Source organism: Hyperolius riggenbachi, chromosome 5 (genome assembly GCF_040937935.1).
Source record: "Hyperolius riggenbachi isolate aHypRig1 chromosome 5, aHypRig1.pri, whole genome shotgun sequence".
Lineage (NCBI taxonomy): Eukaryota > Metazoa > Chordata > Amphibia > Anura > Hyperoliidae > Hyperolius > Hyperolius riggenbachi.
This window is the reverse complement of record NC_090650.1, coordinates 447450586-447467585: the sequence shown is the minus strand read 5'-3', so window position 1 is coordinate 447467585 and position 17000 is coordinate 447450586. Positions and strand designations below refer to the sequence as shown.

The 17000-nt window shown below is 51.2% G+C and overlaps 1 protein-coding gene across 7 annotated transcripts in view; it reads left to right on the top strand.

Annotated features, from left to right (window-relative positions):
* The window catches only part of LOC137519277 (DNA topoisomerase I, mitochondrial-like), a 194147-nt gene that overhangs the window by 22373 nt on the left and 154774 nt on the right, over positions 1-17000 (top strand). For all 7 annotated transcript variants that reach the window (XM_068238193.1, XM_068238191.1, XM_068238188.1 and 4 more), the window contains exon 3: positions 842-943. In XM_068238193.1, coding sequence (XP_068094294.1) covers positions 842-943 — 102 coding nt within the window. The remainder of the gene's footprint in view (positions 1-841; positions 944-17000) is intronic.

Here is a 17000-nt window from a genome sequence, read left to right as displayed (position 1 = left end):
TTCTCTCTACAATCATCACCTCCTCTTCTCTCTACAATCATCGCCTAATCTCCTCTCTACAATCAACACCTCATCTCCTCTCTACAATCATCACCTCCTCTTCTCTCTACAATCATCACCTCATCTCCTCTCTACAATCATCACCTCCTCTTCTCTCTACAATCATCACCTCATCTCCTCTCTACAATCATCACCTCATCTCCTCTCTACAATCATCACCTCATCTCCTCTCTACAATCATCATCTCATCTCCTCTCTACAATCATCATCTCATCTCCTCTCTACAATCATCACCTCATCTTCTCTCTACAATCATCACCTCATCTTCTCTCTACAATCATCATCTCATATCCTCTCTACAATCATCACCTAATCTTCTCTCTACAATCATCACCTCATCTCCTCTCTACAATCATCACCTCATCTTCTCTCTACAATCATCACCTCTTCTTCTCTCTACAATCATCACCTCATCTTCTCTCTACAATCATCACCTAATCTTCTCTCTACAATCATCACCTCGTCTTCTCTCTACAATCATCACCTCATCTTCTCTCTACAATCATCACCTCATCTCCTCTCTACAATCATCACCTCATCTTCTGTCTGTCAATAAATATGGCAGGCTCCATGTACCTCAGGTGTTCTTTGAATTCTCACTGACCTGATGTTGGAATAGGAAGGTGTTGCAGGAAGTGAATAGTGCAGATATTGGAGAAGCAGCTTGGATAAGAGTTGTTGTGCTGTTTTAGTTTGAGAATATCGTGTCTTTGTGGCTCCTTTTTGCTGCCCTGAATGTTAGCGAGCACAGAAGAGTAACGGATATGTTTCCTGGTTCCAGGGCTCCAGACCCTTCCCCCAGCATGGATGAGAACAGTAACTGGATAGCAGCGGAGACTGAATCGGACTGTAAAATGAGGCATCACCATGACGACAGTGACGGGTCAGTACATGTGACAGAGTGCTGTGCTGTGCTACACCCGGAACACACATCCAAGTTTGGTCAATAACCAGCAAATGTTATCACTTCCATGTAGTATGAGGATTACCTGCACACTCTGGTGGTAACATTGGCCAGTAATTGGCCAATCCTAATTGGATGTGTGTAGCAGGCTTAAGCCAATGGCAGAAGCAGGGAAATGTACTGTACACGGTACTAGATCCGGACAACGGAGTAGACTATAGGTAGGTATCTAGATTTAGATAGCTGTATGCTGCTAAGACCGCCTGCGTCTTTTCATCAGGTGTGGCGTTCTTGTAACCGATGAAGAGAAACAGTTCAGTCATCAGATCAAGTGGTAAGATGACTGCATCAGCTTTATTCACATTTAACCAAAACACTGGAGTACAACAGAAAACAAAACATAAACCCTAGTCCAGGCATGGGCAAACTTGGCCCTCCAGCTGTTACGGAACTACAAGTCCCACAATGTATTGCAGGAGTCTGACAGCCACAGTCATGACTCATGAAGGCAAATGCATTGTGGGACTTGTAGTTCCGTAACAGCTGGAGGGCCGAGTTTGCCCATGGCTGCCCTAGCCTGTCCGGCTCTAACTAACATGCATAAGCTCCCTCTCTATATAATACAGAGCATCTAGCATCCAGCTCTACACAAGTGTCGCTCTCTCCTTACTGCAGGCAGGCAGATCCCCAGGAAGAGAGAGAGCCTAAGGGTGCGTACAGACATGCGACTATAGTCGTTTAAAACGATCGTTACCGACGGCATTGCCCGACGATCGTTTGTAAAAAGTGCACGAACGATCATTAAAACGACCGACCAACGAGATATGTCGTTGGTAAAGAACGATCCATTCTGCCAGATCTTTTCCAACGACCATCGTTCAAGAAGTAATGTCTGTACAACGATCGGTCGTGGATCGTTCGTTCTCAAAGCTTTGCACATGTTCAAACAGCTCTTTTTGACACTTGTGTTTGAAATCAGTTTATACATCATGTTGCGCACGCAACGCTCGTTCCAAGATCGTTCGTACACTAACGATGTTCAAAGTAGCCTTTCTTCAAACGATCATCGGCCGATACCTCGTATGTCTATACGTACCCTAACACTGCAGGGTTTCCCCGCAAGCCTAATGAGGCAATTCGCTAGCCAGGCTTCTTCAAAAGCCTGGTAACCGGCAGTCCCACCCGCTCACTTCCATTCACTACAGGGCCACTTTTACCGGCTTTTCCAAAACCCAAATGCTGTGACCGTACACCCTTTCACTGCTGAAATGCTTGCCCGGGAGCTTAACATTAATACACACTTTCCACCTCTAACCCAGCATTTCTCTCAATATCTATCTATCTCTCTATAAAAAGGGAGGGGGGAGCCCCTGGGGGGTACTTACCTCAGGAGGGGGAAGCTTCTGGATCCTAATGAGACTTCCCCATCCTCCTAAGCCTCAGGGATCCAGCGCTGGAAGCCCCCAGTGGCCATATAAATATTTACCTTCCGCGCTCCTCAAGGACCCGATCAGGCTCCGCTATTTCGGTTTCCTCCCACATCCAAAAAACATACAGATGAGTTAATTGGCTTTCCCCTAAATTGGCCCTAGACTATGATAAATACAGTGGCTTGCAAAAGTATTCGGCCCCCTTGAAGTTTTTCACATTTTGTCACATTACTGCCACAAACATGCATCAATGTTATTGGAGTTCCACGTGAAAGACCAATACAGAGTGGTGTACACGTGAGAAGTGGAACAAAAATCATACATGATTCCAAACATTTTTTACAAATAAATAACTGCAAAGTGGGGTGTGCGTAATTATTCAGCCCCCTGAGTCAATACTTTGTAGAACCACCTTTTGCTGCAATTACAGCTGCCAGTCTTTTAGGGTATGTCTCTACCAGCTTTGCACATCTAGAGACTATATATCACACGTTGCCAAATCAGACTTGACCTTATTGTACATAACAAAGTTGTTTAAAACCTCTCACTGTACAGGAGTTGAGTTTATTTCAATTGGTCTGCTTTCAGGGATTTGCTGAATACATGAATTGTATCATAGACACCAGTCTGATCAGGTAGACTGCAACCTATATTCACAATTTGGCAGATAGGTAAGTATTGCTGCAGGGGTCTTTGCTGACCCCCCCCCCCCCCCCCCCCCGATAGTGTATACGTATATATCATGGGGTGTAGCTATCCCACAGAAACCTCACTGCCATTTGGCTGTGCCCGGTATGCAGTGTTAGACTAGTGACTGATAAAACACCTGTCAGTGTTGAAGATTGACCTATTCATATATGGCCAAAATGATATGTATAACACATCACATACATATTCCCCATAGGGGAAAAAACAATGCCTTCATAGAAGGTAACTGGGTCGGAATATTGTCACCATTAGGGTGTGTGAGCAGTGCAGATATAGATACCCAGAAGTGTGACTCAACAATTGTTTCACCTCATGTATGAGGCGTCGTCAGGAGTTTGTGATACACAGCAATTTACAATATATACAATATATACAAGCTCAACCCTCCACCCAACCAGCAGAGATTCCCCAGCAACACGCTCAAGTCGGAGCTGAATGTGTGATCATGCGGGATGCTTAAATAGCACTCTTCATATCCACCCCCTTCAAAAAACTCCACCCCTCCTGTTAATGCATATACTGTTTTCTCCCTCACCTTCAATAACGCCACCTTCGGCGCTCTGTATACTTTAAAAAACTCTCCCCAATGTGCTCCATTCATCGCCATTGTTCGCCAGCGTGTGACGTCACATCCGCCGGCCGTCACTGTGCGCGGATAGGCTGGATTGACTAGGTACATTGCGTCCAGCTCCATGGTTGTCCTGGCAACGAGTAAACATCACGCAAGTGATTGTTTACTACTCGTGCAGCAACCAAGGGACGCTGCTGGTACCAGGTGCATTCCTGTTTGCACAAGTATAGGGGTCCCGCTGTGCTGGTGTCTCACACTTCTTAAATGTCAAACACTGGATAAATTTATATCTCATAGTGATACTTATGTTGGTAGAGGGAACACCGCTCTGCCCCACCAGTGGATAGTTGTGCTGGACCAGGTTAGCAAGACCTCAGAGACACTCCAACAGAAGGAAGGTCCGCACCAATTCACCACGAATCCTCTTTATTGTTAGGACGTATCCAGTATTAAAACATCAAATCTCACGCTGACATGTTTCGGACCTACTGGTCCTTAATCATAGCTGATACTTAGATGTAATAAATGTAATCGGTCAGGACAGGGACCTGTCCCGATTTCAAATTTAAATACTCACCAGTGCTAATATCACACAGGTAGATGTCAGATGTTTAGGATGTGGGTCCATAAAAGGAGACTGTGGTCCCTGTCCTGACCGATTACATTTATTACATCTAAGTATCAGCTATGATTAAGGACCAGTAGGTCCGAAACATGTCAGCGTGAGATTTGATGTTTTAATACTGGATACGTCCTAACAATAAAGAGGATTCGTGGTGAATTGGTGCGGACCTTCCTTCTGTTGGAGTGTCTCTGAGGTCTTGCTAACCTGGTCCAGCACAACTATCCACTGGTGGGGCAGAGCGGTGTTCCCTCTACCAACATAAGTATCACTATGAGATATAAATTTATCCAGTGTTTGACATTTAAGAAGTGTGAGACACCAGCACAGCGGGACCCCTATACTTGTGCAAACAGGAATGCACCTGGTACCAGCAGCGTCCCTTGGTTGCTGCACGAGTAGTAAACAATCACTTGCGTGATGTTTACTCGTTGCCAGGACAACCATGGAGCTGGACGCAATGTACCTAGTCAATCCAGCCTATCCGCGCACAGTGACGGCCGGCGGATGTGACGTCACACGCTGGCGAACAATGGCGATGAATGGAGCACATTGGGGAGAGTTTTTTAAAGTATACAGAGCGCCGAAGGTGGCGTTATTGAAGGTGAGGGAGAAAACAGTATATGCATTAACAGGAGGGGTGGAGTTTTTTGAAGGGGGTGGATATGAAGAGTGCTATTTAAGCATCCCGCATGATCACACATTCAGCTCCGACTTGAGCGTGTTGCTGGGGAATCTCTGCTGGTTGGGTGGAGGGTTGAGCTTGTATATATTGTATATATTGTAAATTGCTGTGTATCACAAACTCCTGACGACGCCTCATACATGAGGTGAAACAATTGTTGAGTCACACTTCTGGGTATCTATATCTGCACTGCTCACACACCCTAATGGTGACAATATTCCGACCCAGTTACCTTCTATGAAGGCATTGTTTTTTCCCCTATGGGGAATATGTATGTGATGTGTTATACATATCATTTTGGCCATATATGAATAGGTCAATCTTCAACACTGACAGGTGTTTTATCAGTCACTAGTCTAACACTGCATACCGGACACAGCCAAATAGCAATGAGGTTTCTGTGGGATAGCTACACCCCATGATATATACGTATACACTATCGTGGGGGGGGGGGGGGGGGGTCAGCAAAGACCCCTGCAGCAATACTTGCCTATCTGCCAAATTGTGAATATAGGTTGCAGTCTACCTGATCAGACTGGTGTCTATGATACAATTCATGTATTCAGCAAATCCCTGAAAGCAGACCAATTGAAATAAACACAACTCCTGTACAGTGAGAGGTTTTAAACAACTTTGTTATGTACAATAAGGTCAAGCCTGATTTGGCAACGTGTGATATACAGTAGTTACCTGTACAAATATTTCGGTAGTGAGACATTGTTTCACATCTACAGACTGAAATCCTTGCCCATTCTTCTTTGCAAAACAGCTCCAGCTCAGTCAGATTAGATGGACAGCGTTTGTGGACAGCAGTTATAAATAATAGTTAGCGGTGTGAGGCTGGATGCGGCTGTTGGTCACACGCTGCTCCAGCACACTGGATAAATGATAGTTAGCGGTGTGAGGCTGATTGTGGCTGTCGGTCTCACGCTGCTCTAGCAGACTGGATAAATGATAGTTAGCGGTGTGAGGCTGATTGTGGCTGTCGGTCTCACGCTGCTCTAGCAGACTGGATAAATGATAGTTAGCGGTGTGAGGCTGGATGCGGCTGTCGGTCACACGCTGCTCTAGCAGACTGGATAAATGATAGTTAGCGGTGTGAGGCTGATTGCGGCTGTCGGTCTCACGCTGCTCTAGCAGACTGGATAAATGATAGTTAGCGGTGTGAGGCTGGATGCGGCTGTCGGTCACACGCTGCTCCAGCAGACTGGATAAATGATAGTTAGCGGTGTGAGGCTGATTGTGGCTGTCGGTCTCACGCTGCTCCAGCAGACTGGATAAATGATAGTTAGCGGTGTGAGGCTGGATGCGGCTGTCGGTCTCACGCTGCTCCAGCAGACTGGATAAATGATAGTTAGCGGTGTGAGGCTGGATGCGGCTGTCGGTCACACGCTGCTCCAGCAGACTGGATAAATGATAGTTAGCGGTGTGAGGCTGGATGCGGCTGTTGGTCACACACTGCTCCAGCACACTGGATAAATGATAGTTAGCGGTGTGAGGCTGGATGCGGCTGTCGGTCACACGCTGCTCCAGCAGGCTGGATAAATGATAGTTAGCGGTGTGAGGCTGGATGCGGCTGTCGGTCACACGCTGCTCCAGCAGACTGGATAAATGATAGTTAGCGGTGTGAGGCTGGATGCGGCTGTCGGTCACACGCTGCTCCAGCAGACTGGATAAATGATAGTTAGCGGTGTGAGGCTGGATGCGGCTGTCGGTCACACGCTGCTCCAGCAGACTGGATAAATGATAGTTAGCGGTGTGAGGCTGGATGCGGCTGTCGGTCACACGCTGCTCCAGCAGACTGGATAAATGATAGTTAGCGTTGTGAGGCTGGATGCGGCTGTCGGTCACACACTGCTCCAGCACACTGGATAAATGATAGTTAGCGGTGTGAGGCTGATTGTGGCTGTTGGTCACACACTGCTCCAGCACACTGGATAAATGATAGTTAGCGGTGTGAGGCTGGATGCGGCTGTCGGTCTCACGCTGCTCCAGCAGACTGGATAAATGATAGTTAGCGGTGTGAGGCTGATTGTGGCTGTTGGTCACACACTGCTCCAGCAGACTGGATAAATGATAGTTAGCGGTGTGAGGCTGATTGCGGCTGTCGGTCTCACGCTGCTCCAGCAGACTGGATAAATGATAGTTAGCGGTGTGAGGCTGATTGTGGCTGTCGGTCACACACTGCTCCAGCACACTGGATAAATGATAGTTAGCGGTGTGAGGCTGATTGTGGCTGTCGGTCTCACGCTGCTCCAGCAGACTGGATAAATGATAGTTAGCGGTGTGAGGCTGATTGTGGCTGTCGGTCTCACGCTGCTCCAGCAGACTGGATAAATGATAGTTAGCGGTGTGAGGCTGATTGCGGCTGTCGGTCTCACGCTGCTCCAGCAGACTGGATAAATGATAGTTAGCGGTGTGAGGCTGGATGCGGCTGTTGGTCACACACTGCTCCAGCACACTGGATAAATGATAGTTAGCGGTGTGAGGCTGATTGTGGCTGTCGGTCTCACGCTGCTCCAGCAGACTGGATAAATGATAGTTAGCGGTGTGAGGCTGATTGTGGCTGTCGGTCTCACGCTGCTCCAGCAGACTGGATAAATGATAGTTAGCGGTGTGAGGCTGGATGCGGCTGTTGGTCACACACTGCTCCAGCACACTGGATAAATGATAGTTAGCGGTGTGAGGCTGATTGTGGCTGTCGGTCTCACGCTGCTCCAGCAGACTGGATAAATGATAGTTAGCGGTGTGAGGCTGGATGCGGCTGTCGGTCACACGCTGCTCCAGCAGACTGGATAAATGATAGTTAGCGGTGTGAGGCTGATTGTGGCTGTTGGTCACACACTGCTCCAGCACACTGGATAAATGATAGTTAGCGGTGTGAGGCTGATTGTGGCTGTTGGTCACACACTGCTCCAGCACACTGGATAAATGATAGTTAGCGGTGTGAGGCTGATTGTGGCTGTCGGTCTCACGCTGCTCCAGCACACTGGATAAATGATAGTTAGCGGTGTGAGGCTGGATGCGGCTGTCGGTCACACGCTGCTCCAGCAGACTGGATAAATGATAGCTAGCGGTGTGAGGCTGATTGTGGCTGTCGGTCTCACGCTGCTCCAGCAGACTGGATAAATGATAGTTAGCGGTGTGAGGCTGATTGTGGCTGTCGGTCTCACGCTGCTCCAGCAGACTGGATAAATGATAGTTAGCGGTGTGAGGCTGGATGCGGCTGTTGGTCACACACTGCTCCAGCACACTGGATAAATGATAGTTAGCGGTGTGAGGCTGATTGTGGCTGTCGGTCTCACGCTGCTCCAGCAGACTGGATAAATGATAGTTAGCGGTGTGAGGCTGGATGCGGCTGTCGGTCTCACGCTGCTCCAGCAGACTGGATAAATGATAGTTAGCGGTGTGAGGCTGGATGCGGCTGTCTGTCTCACGCTGCTCCAGCAGACTGGATAAATGATAGTTAGCGGTGTGAGGCTGATTGTGGCTGTCGGTCACACGCTGCTCCAGCAGACTGGATAAATGATAGTTAGCGGTGTGAGGCTGGATGCGGCTGTTGGTCACACACTGCTCCAGCACACTGGATAAATGATAGTTAGCGGTGTGAGGCTGGATGCGGCTGTCGGTCACACGCTGCTCCAGCACACTGGATAAATAATAGTTAGCGGTGTGAGGCTGGATGCGGCTGTTGGTCACACACTGCTCCAGCACACTGGATAAATGATAGTTAGCGGTGTGAGGCTGGATGCGGCTGTTGGTCACACACTGCTCCAGCACACTGGATAAATGATAGTTAGCGGTGTGAGGCTGATTGCGGCTGTCGGTCTCACGCTGCTCCAGCAGACTGGATAAATGATAGTTAGCGGTGTGAGGCTGGATGCGGCTGTCGGTCTCACGCTGCTCCAGCAGACTGGATAAATGATAGTTAGCGGTGTGAGGCTGATTGTGGCTGTCGGTCTCACGCTGCTCCAGCACACTGGATAAATGATAGTTAGCGGTGTGAGGCTGATTGTGGCTGTCGGTCTCACGCTGCTCCAGCAGACTGGATAAATGATAGTTAGCGGTGTGAGGCTGGATGCGGCTGTCGGTCACACACTGCTCCAGCAGACTGGATAAATAATAGTTAGCGGTGTGAGGCTGATTGTGGCTGTCGGTCTCACGCTGCTCCAGCAGACTGGATAAATGATAGTTAGCGGTGTGAGGCTGGATGCGGCTGTCGGTCTCACGCTGCTCCAGCAGACTGGATAAATGATAGTTAGCGGTGTGAGGCTGGATGCGGCTGTCGGTCACACGCTGCTCCAGCAGACTGGATAAATGATAGTTAGCGGTGTGAGGCTGATTGTGGCTGTCGGTCTCACGCTGCTCCAGCAGACTGGATAAATGATAGTTAGCGGTGTGAGGCTGGATGCGGCTGTCGGTCTCACGCTGCTCCAGCAGACTGGATAAATGATAGTTAGCGGTGTGAGGCTGGATGCGGCTGTTGGTCACACACTGCTCCAGCACACTGGATAAATGATAGTTAGCGGTGTGAGGCTGGATGCGGCTGTCGGTCTCACGCTGCTCCAGCAGACTGGATAAATGATAGTTAGCGGTGTGAGGCTGGATGTGGCTGTCGGTCTCACGCTGCTCCAGCAGACTGGATAAATGATAGTTAGCGGTGTGAGGCTGGATGCGGCTGTCGGTCTCACGCTGCTCCAGCAGACTGGATAAATGATAGTTAGCGGTGTGAGGCTGGATGCGGCTGTCGGTCTCACGCTGCTCCAGCAGACTGGATAAATGATAGTTAGCGGTGTGAGGCTGAATGCGGCTGTCGGTCTCACGGTGCTCCAGCAGACTGGATAAATGATAGTTAGCGGTGTGAGGCTGGATGCGGCTGTCGGTCTCACGCTGCTCCAGCAGACTGGATAAATGATAGTTAGCGGTGTGAGGCTGGATGCGGCTGTTGGTCACACGCTGCTCCAGCACACTGGATAAATGATAGTTAGCGGTGTGAGGCTGATTGTGGCTGTCGGTCTCACGCTGCTCCAGCAGACTGGATAAATGATAGTTAGCGGTGTGAGGCTGATTGTGGCTGTCGGTCTCACGCTGCTCCAGCAGACTGGATAAATGATAGTTAGCGGTGTGAGGCTGGATGCGGCTGTCGGTCACACGCTGCTCCAGCACACTGGATAAATGATAGTTAGCGGTGTGAGGCTGGATGCGGCTGTCGGTCTCACGCTGCTCCAGCAGACTGGATAAATAATAGTTAGCGGTGTGAGGCTGATTGTGGCTGTCGGTCTCACGCTGCTCCAGCACACTGGATAAATGATAGTTAGCGGTGTGAGGCTGGATGCGGCTGTCGGTCACACGCTGCTCCAGCAGACTGGATAAATGATAGTTAGCGGTGTGAGGCTGGATGCGGCTGTCGGTCACACGCTGCTCCAGCAGACTGGATAAATGATAGTTAGCGGTGTGAGGCTGATTGCGGCTGTCGGTCTCACGCTGCTCCAGCAGACTGGATAAATGTTAGTTAGCGGTGTGAGGCTGATTGTGGCTGTCGGTCTCACGCTGCTCCAGCAGACTGGATAAATGATAGTTAGCGGTGTGAGGCTGGATGCGGCTGTCGGTCACACGCTGCTCCAGCAGACTGGATAAATGATAGTTAGCGGTGTGAGGCTGGATGCGGCTGTCGGTCTCACGCTGCTCCAGCAGACTGGATAAATGATAGTTAGCGGTGTGAGGCTGGATGCGGCTGTCGGTCTCACGCTGCTCCAGCAGACTGGATAAATGATAGTTAGCGGTGTGAGGCTGATTGTGGCTGTCGGTCTCACGCTGCTCCAGCAGACTGGATAAATGATAGTTAGCGGTGTGAGGCTGGATGCGGCTGTCGGTCTCACGCTGCTCCAGCAGACTGGATAAATGATAGTTAGCGGTGTGAGGCTGGATGCGGCTGTTGGTCACACACTGCTCCAGCAGACTGGATAAATGATAGTTAGCGGTGTGAGGCTGATTGTGGCTGTCGGTCTCACGCTGCTCCAGCAGACTGGATAAATGATAGTTAGCGGTGTGAGGCTGGATGCGGCTGTCGGTCTCACGCTGCTCCAGCAGACTGGATAAATGATAGTTAGCGGTGTGAGGCTGATTGTGGCTGTCGGTCTCACGCTGCTCCAGCAGACTGGATAAATGATAGTTAGCGGTGTGAGGCTGGATGCGGCTGTCGGTCTCACGCTGCTCCAGCAGACTGGATAAATGATAGTTAGCGGTGTGAGGCTGATTGTGGCTGTCGGTCTCACGCTGCTCCAGCAGACTGGATAAATGATAGTTAGCGGTGTGAGGCTGATTGTGGCTGTTGGTCACACACTGCTCCAGCACACTGGATAAATGATAGTTAGCGGTGTGAGGCTGATTGTGGCTGTCGGTCTCACGCTGCTCCAGCAGACTGGATAAATGATAGTTAGCGGTGTGAGGCTGGATGCGGCTGTCGGTCACACACTGCTCCAGCAGACTGGATAAATAATAGTTAGCGGTGTGAGGCTGATTGTGGCTGTCGGTCTCACGCTGCTCCAGCAGACTGGATAAATGATAGTTAGCGGTGTGAGGCTGGATGCGGCTGTCGGTCACACACTGCTCCAGCAGACTGGATAAATGATAGTTAGCGGTGTGAGGCTGATTGTGGCTGTCGGTCTCACGCTGCTCCAGCAGACTGGATAAATGATAGTTAGCGGTGTGAGGCTGGATGCGGCTGTCGGTCTCACGCTGCTCCAGCAGACTGGATAAATGGTAGTTAGCGGTGTGAGGCTGGATGCGGCTGTCGGTCACACAGTGCTCCAGCAGACTGGATAAATGATAGTTAGCGGTGTGAGGCTGGATGCGGCTGTCGGTCTCACGCTGCTCCAGCACACTGGATAAATGATAGTTAGCGGTGTGAGGCTGGATGCGGCTGTCGGTCTCACGCTGCTCCAGCACACTGGATAAATGATAGTTAGCGGTGTGAGGCTGGATGCGGCTGTCGGTCTCACGCTGCTCCAGCAGACTGGATAAATGATAGTTAGCGGTGTGAGGCTGGATGCGGCTGTCGGTCACACACTGCTCCAGCAGACTGGATAAATGATAGTTAGCGGTGTGAGGCTGGATGCGGCTGTTGGTCACACGCTGCTCCAGCAGACTGGATAAATGATAGTTAGCGGTGTGAGGCTGGATGCGGCTGTCGGTCTCACGCTGCTCCAGCACACTGGATAAATGATAGTTAGCGGTGTGAGGCTGGATGCGGCTGTCGGTCTCACGCTGCTCCAGCACACTGGATAAATGATAGTTAGCGGTGTGAGGCTGGATGCGGCTGTCGGTCACACGCTGCTCCAGCAGACTGGATAAATGATAGTTAGCGGTGTGAGGCTGGATGCGGCTGTTGGTCACACGCTGCTCCAGCAGACTGGATAAATGATAGTTAGCGGTGTGAGGCTGGATGCGGCTGTCGGTCACACGCTGCTCTAGCAGACTGGATAAATGATAGTTAGCGGTGTGAGGCTGGATGCGGCTGTCGGTCACACGCTGCTCCAGCAGACTGGATAAATGATAGTTAGCGGTGTGAGGCTGGATGCGGCTGTCGGTCACACGCTGCTCCAGCAGACTGGATAAATGATAGTTAGCGGTGTGAGGCTGGATGCGGCTGTCGGTCACACGCTGCTCCAGCAGACTGGATAAATGATAGTTAGCGGTGTGAGGCTGGATGCGGCTGTCGGTCACACGCTGCTCCAGCAGACTGGATAAATGATAGTTAGCGGTGTGAGGCTGGATGCGGCTGTCGGTCACACAGTGCTCCAGCAGACTGGATAAATGATAGTTAGCGGTGTGAGGCTGATTGTGGCTGTCGGTCACACGCTGCTCTAGCAGACTGGATAAATGATAGTTAGCAGTGTGAGGCTGGATGCGGCTGTCGGTCACACGCTGCTCTAGCAGACTGGATAAATGATAGTTAGCGGTGTGAGGCTGATTGTGGCTGTCGGTCACACGCTGCTCTAGCAGACTGGATAAATGATAGTTAGCGGTGTGAGGCTGGATGCGGCTGTCGGTCACACTCTGCTCCAGCAGACTGGATAAATGATAGTTAGCGGTGTGAGGCTGGATGCGGCTGTCGGTCTCACGCTGCTCCAGCAGACTGGATAAATGATAGTTAGCGGTGTGAGGCTGATTGTGGCTGTCGGTCACACGCTGCTCTAGCAGACTGGATAAATGATAGTTAGCGGTGTGAGGCTGGATGCGGCTGTCGGTCACACGCTGCTCTAGCAGACTGGATAAATGATAGTTAGCGGTGTGAGGCTGATTGTGGCTGTCGGTCACACGCTGCTCTAGCAGACTGGATAAATGATAGTTAGCGGTGTGAGGCTGGATGCGGCTGTCGGTCACACGCTGCTCCAGCAGACTGGATAAATGATAGTTAGCGGTGTGAGGCTGGATGCGGCTGTCGGTCTCACGCTGCTCCAGCAGACTGGATAAATGATAGTTAGCGGTGTGAGGCTGATTGTGGCTGTCGGTCACACGCTGCTCTAGCAGACTGGATAAATGATAGTTAGCGGTGTGAGGCTGGATGCGGCTGTCGGTCACACGCTGCTCCAGCAGACTGGATAAATGATAGTTAGCGGTGTGAGGCTGGATGCGGCTGTCGGTCTCACGCTGCTCCAGCAGACTGGATAAATGATAGTTAGCGGTGTGAGGCTGATTGTGGCTGTCGGTCACACGCTGCTCTAGCAGACTGGATAAATGATAGTTAGCGGTGTGAGGCTGGATGCGGCTGTCGGTCACACGCTGCTCCAGCAGACTGGATAAATGATAGTTAGCGGTGTGAGGCTGGATGCGGCTGTCGGGCACACACTGCTCCAGCAGACTGGATAAATGATAGTTAGCGGTGTGAGGCTGGATGCGGCTGTCGGTCACACGCTGCTCCAGCAGACTGGATAAATGATAGTTAGCGGTGTGAGGCTGGATGCGGCTGTCAGTCTCACGCTGCTCCAGCAGACTGGATAAATGATAGTTAGCGGTGTGAGGCTGATTGTGGCTGTCGGTCACACGCTGCTCTAGCAGACTGGATAAATGATAGTTAGCGGTGTGAGGCTGGATGCGGCTGTCGGTCACACGCTGCTCCAGCAGACTGGATAAATGATAGTTAGCGGTGTGAGGCTGATTGTGGCTGTCGGTCACACGCTGCTCCAGCAGACTGGATAAATGATAGTTAGCGGTGTGAGGCTGATTGCGGCTGTCGGTCTCACGCTGCTCCAGCAGACTGGATAAATGATAGTTAGCGGTGTGAGGCTGATTGTGGCTGTCGGTCTCACGCTGCTCCAGCAGACTGGATAAATGATAGTTAGCGGTGTGAGGCTGATTGCGGCTGTCGGTCTCACGCTGCTCCAGCAGACTGGATAAATGATAGTTAGCGGTGTGAGGCTGGATGCGGCTGTCGGTCACACGCTGCTCTAGCAGACTGGATAAATGATAGTTAGCGGTGTGAGGCTGGATGCGGCTGTCGGTCTCACGCTGCTCCAGCAGACTGGATAAATGATAGTTAGCGGTGTGAGGCTGGATGCGGCTGTTGGTCACACGCTGCTCCAGCAGACTGGATAAATGATAGTTAGCGGTGTGAGGCTGGATGCGGCTGTCGGTCACACACTGCTCTAGCAGACTGGATAAATGATAGTTAGCGGTGTGAGGCTGGATGTGGCTGTCGGTCTCACGCTGCTCCAGCAGACTGGATAAATGATAGTTAGCGGTGTGAGGCTGGATGCGGCTGTCGGTCTCACGCTGCTCCAGCAGACTGGATAAATGATAGTTAGCGGTGTGAGGCTGGATGCGGCTGTTGGTCACACACTGCTCCAGCACACTGGATAAATGATAGTTAGCGGTGTGAGGCTGGATGCGGCTGTCGGTCTCACGCTGCTCCAGCAGACTGGATAAATGATAGTTAGCGGTGTGAGGCTGGATGCGGCTGTTGGTCACACACTGCTCCAGCACACTGGATAAATGATAGTTAGCGGTGTGAGGCTGGATGCGGCTGTCGGTCTCACGCTGCTCCAGCAGACTGGATAAATGATAGTTAGCGGTGTGAGGCTGATTGTGGCTGTCGGTCTCACGCTGCTCCAGCACACTGGATAAATGATAGTTAGCGGTGTGAGGCTGATTGTGGCTGTCGGTCTCACGCTGCTCCAGCAGACTGGATAAATGATAGTTAGCGGTGTGAGGCTGGATGCGGCTGTCGGTCACACTCTGCTCCAGCAGACTGGATAAATGATAGTTAGCGGTGTGAGGCTGATTGTGGCTGTCGGTCTCACGCTGCTCCAGCAGACTGGATAAATGATAGTTAGCGGTGTGAGGCTGGATGTGGCTGTCGGTCACACACTGCTCCAGCACACTGGATAAATGATAGTTAGCGGTGTGAGGCTGGATGCGGCTGTCTGTCTCACGCTGCTCCAGCACACTGGATAAATGATAGTTAGCGGTGTGAGGCTGGATGCGGCTGTCGGGCACACACTGCTCCAGCAGACTGGATAAATGATAGTTAGCGGTGTGAGGCTGGATGCGGCTGTCGGTCACACGCTGCTCTAGCAGACTGGATAAATGATAGTTAGCGGTGTGAGGCTGGATGCGGCTGTCGGTCACACGCTGCTCCAGCAGACTGGATAAATGATAGTTAGCGGTGTGAGGCTGATTGCGGCTGTCGGTCTCACGCTGCTCCAGCAGACTGGATAAATGATAGTTAGCGGTGTGAGGCTGGATGCGGCTGTCGGTCACACGCTGCTCTAGCAGACTGGATAAATGATAGTTAGCGGTGTGAGGCTGATTGTGGCTGTCGGTCTCACGCTGCTCCAGCAGACTGGATAAATGATAGTTAGCGGTGTGAGGCTGGATGCGGCTGTCGGTCACACACTGCTCCAGCAGACTGGATAAATAATAGTTAGCGGTGTGAGGCTGATTGTGGCTGTCGGTCTCACGCTGCTCCAGCAGACTGGATAAATGATAGTTAGCGGTGTGAGGCTGGATGCGGCTGTCGGTCACACACTGCTCCAGCAGACTGGATAAATGATAGTTAGCGGTGTGAGGCTGATTGTGGCTGTCGGTCTCACGCTGCTCCAGCAGACTGGATAAATGATAGTTAGCGGTGTGAGGCTGGATGCGGCTGTCGGTCTCACGCTGCTCCAGCAGACTGGATAAATGGTAGTTAGCGGTGTGAGGCTGGATGCGGCTGTCGGTCACACAGTGCTCCAGCAGACTGGATAAATGATAGTTAGCGGTGTGAGGCTGGATGCGGCTGTCGGTCTCACGCTGCTCCAGCACACTGGATAAATGATAGTTAGCGGTGTGAGGCTGGATGCGGCTGTCGGTCTCACGCTGCTCCAGCACACTGGATAAATGATAGTTAGCGGTGTGAGGCTGGATGCGGCTGTCGGTCTCACGCTGCTCCAGCAGACTGGATAAATGATAGTTAGCGGTGTGAGGCTGGATGCGGCTGTCGGTCACACACTGCTCCAGCAGACTGGATAAATGATAGTTAGCGGTGTGAGGCTGGATGCGGCTGTTGGTCACACGCTGCTCCAGCAGACTGGATAAATGATAGTTAGCGGTGTGAGGCTGGATGCGGCTGTCGGTCTCACGCTGCTCCAGCACACTGGATAAATGATAGTTAGCGGTGTGAGGCTGGATGCGGCTGTCGGTCTCACGCTGCTCCAGCACACTGGATAAATGATAGTTAGCGGTGTGAGGCTGGATGCGGCTGTCGGTCACACGCTGCTCCAGCAGACTGGATAAATGATAGTTAGCGGTGTGAGGCTGGATGCGGCTGTTGGTCACACGCTGCTCCAGCAGACTGGATAAATGATAGTTAGCGGTGTGAGGCTGGATGCGGCTGTCGGTCACACGCTGCTCTAGCAGACTGGATAAATGATAGTTAGCGGTGTGAGGCTGGATGCGGCTGTCGGTCACACGCTGCTCCAGCAGACTGGATAAATGATAGTTAGCGGTGTGAGGCTGGATGCGGCTGTCGGTCACACGCT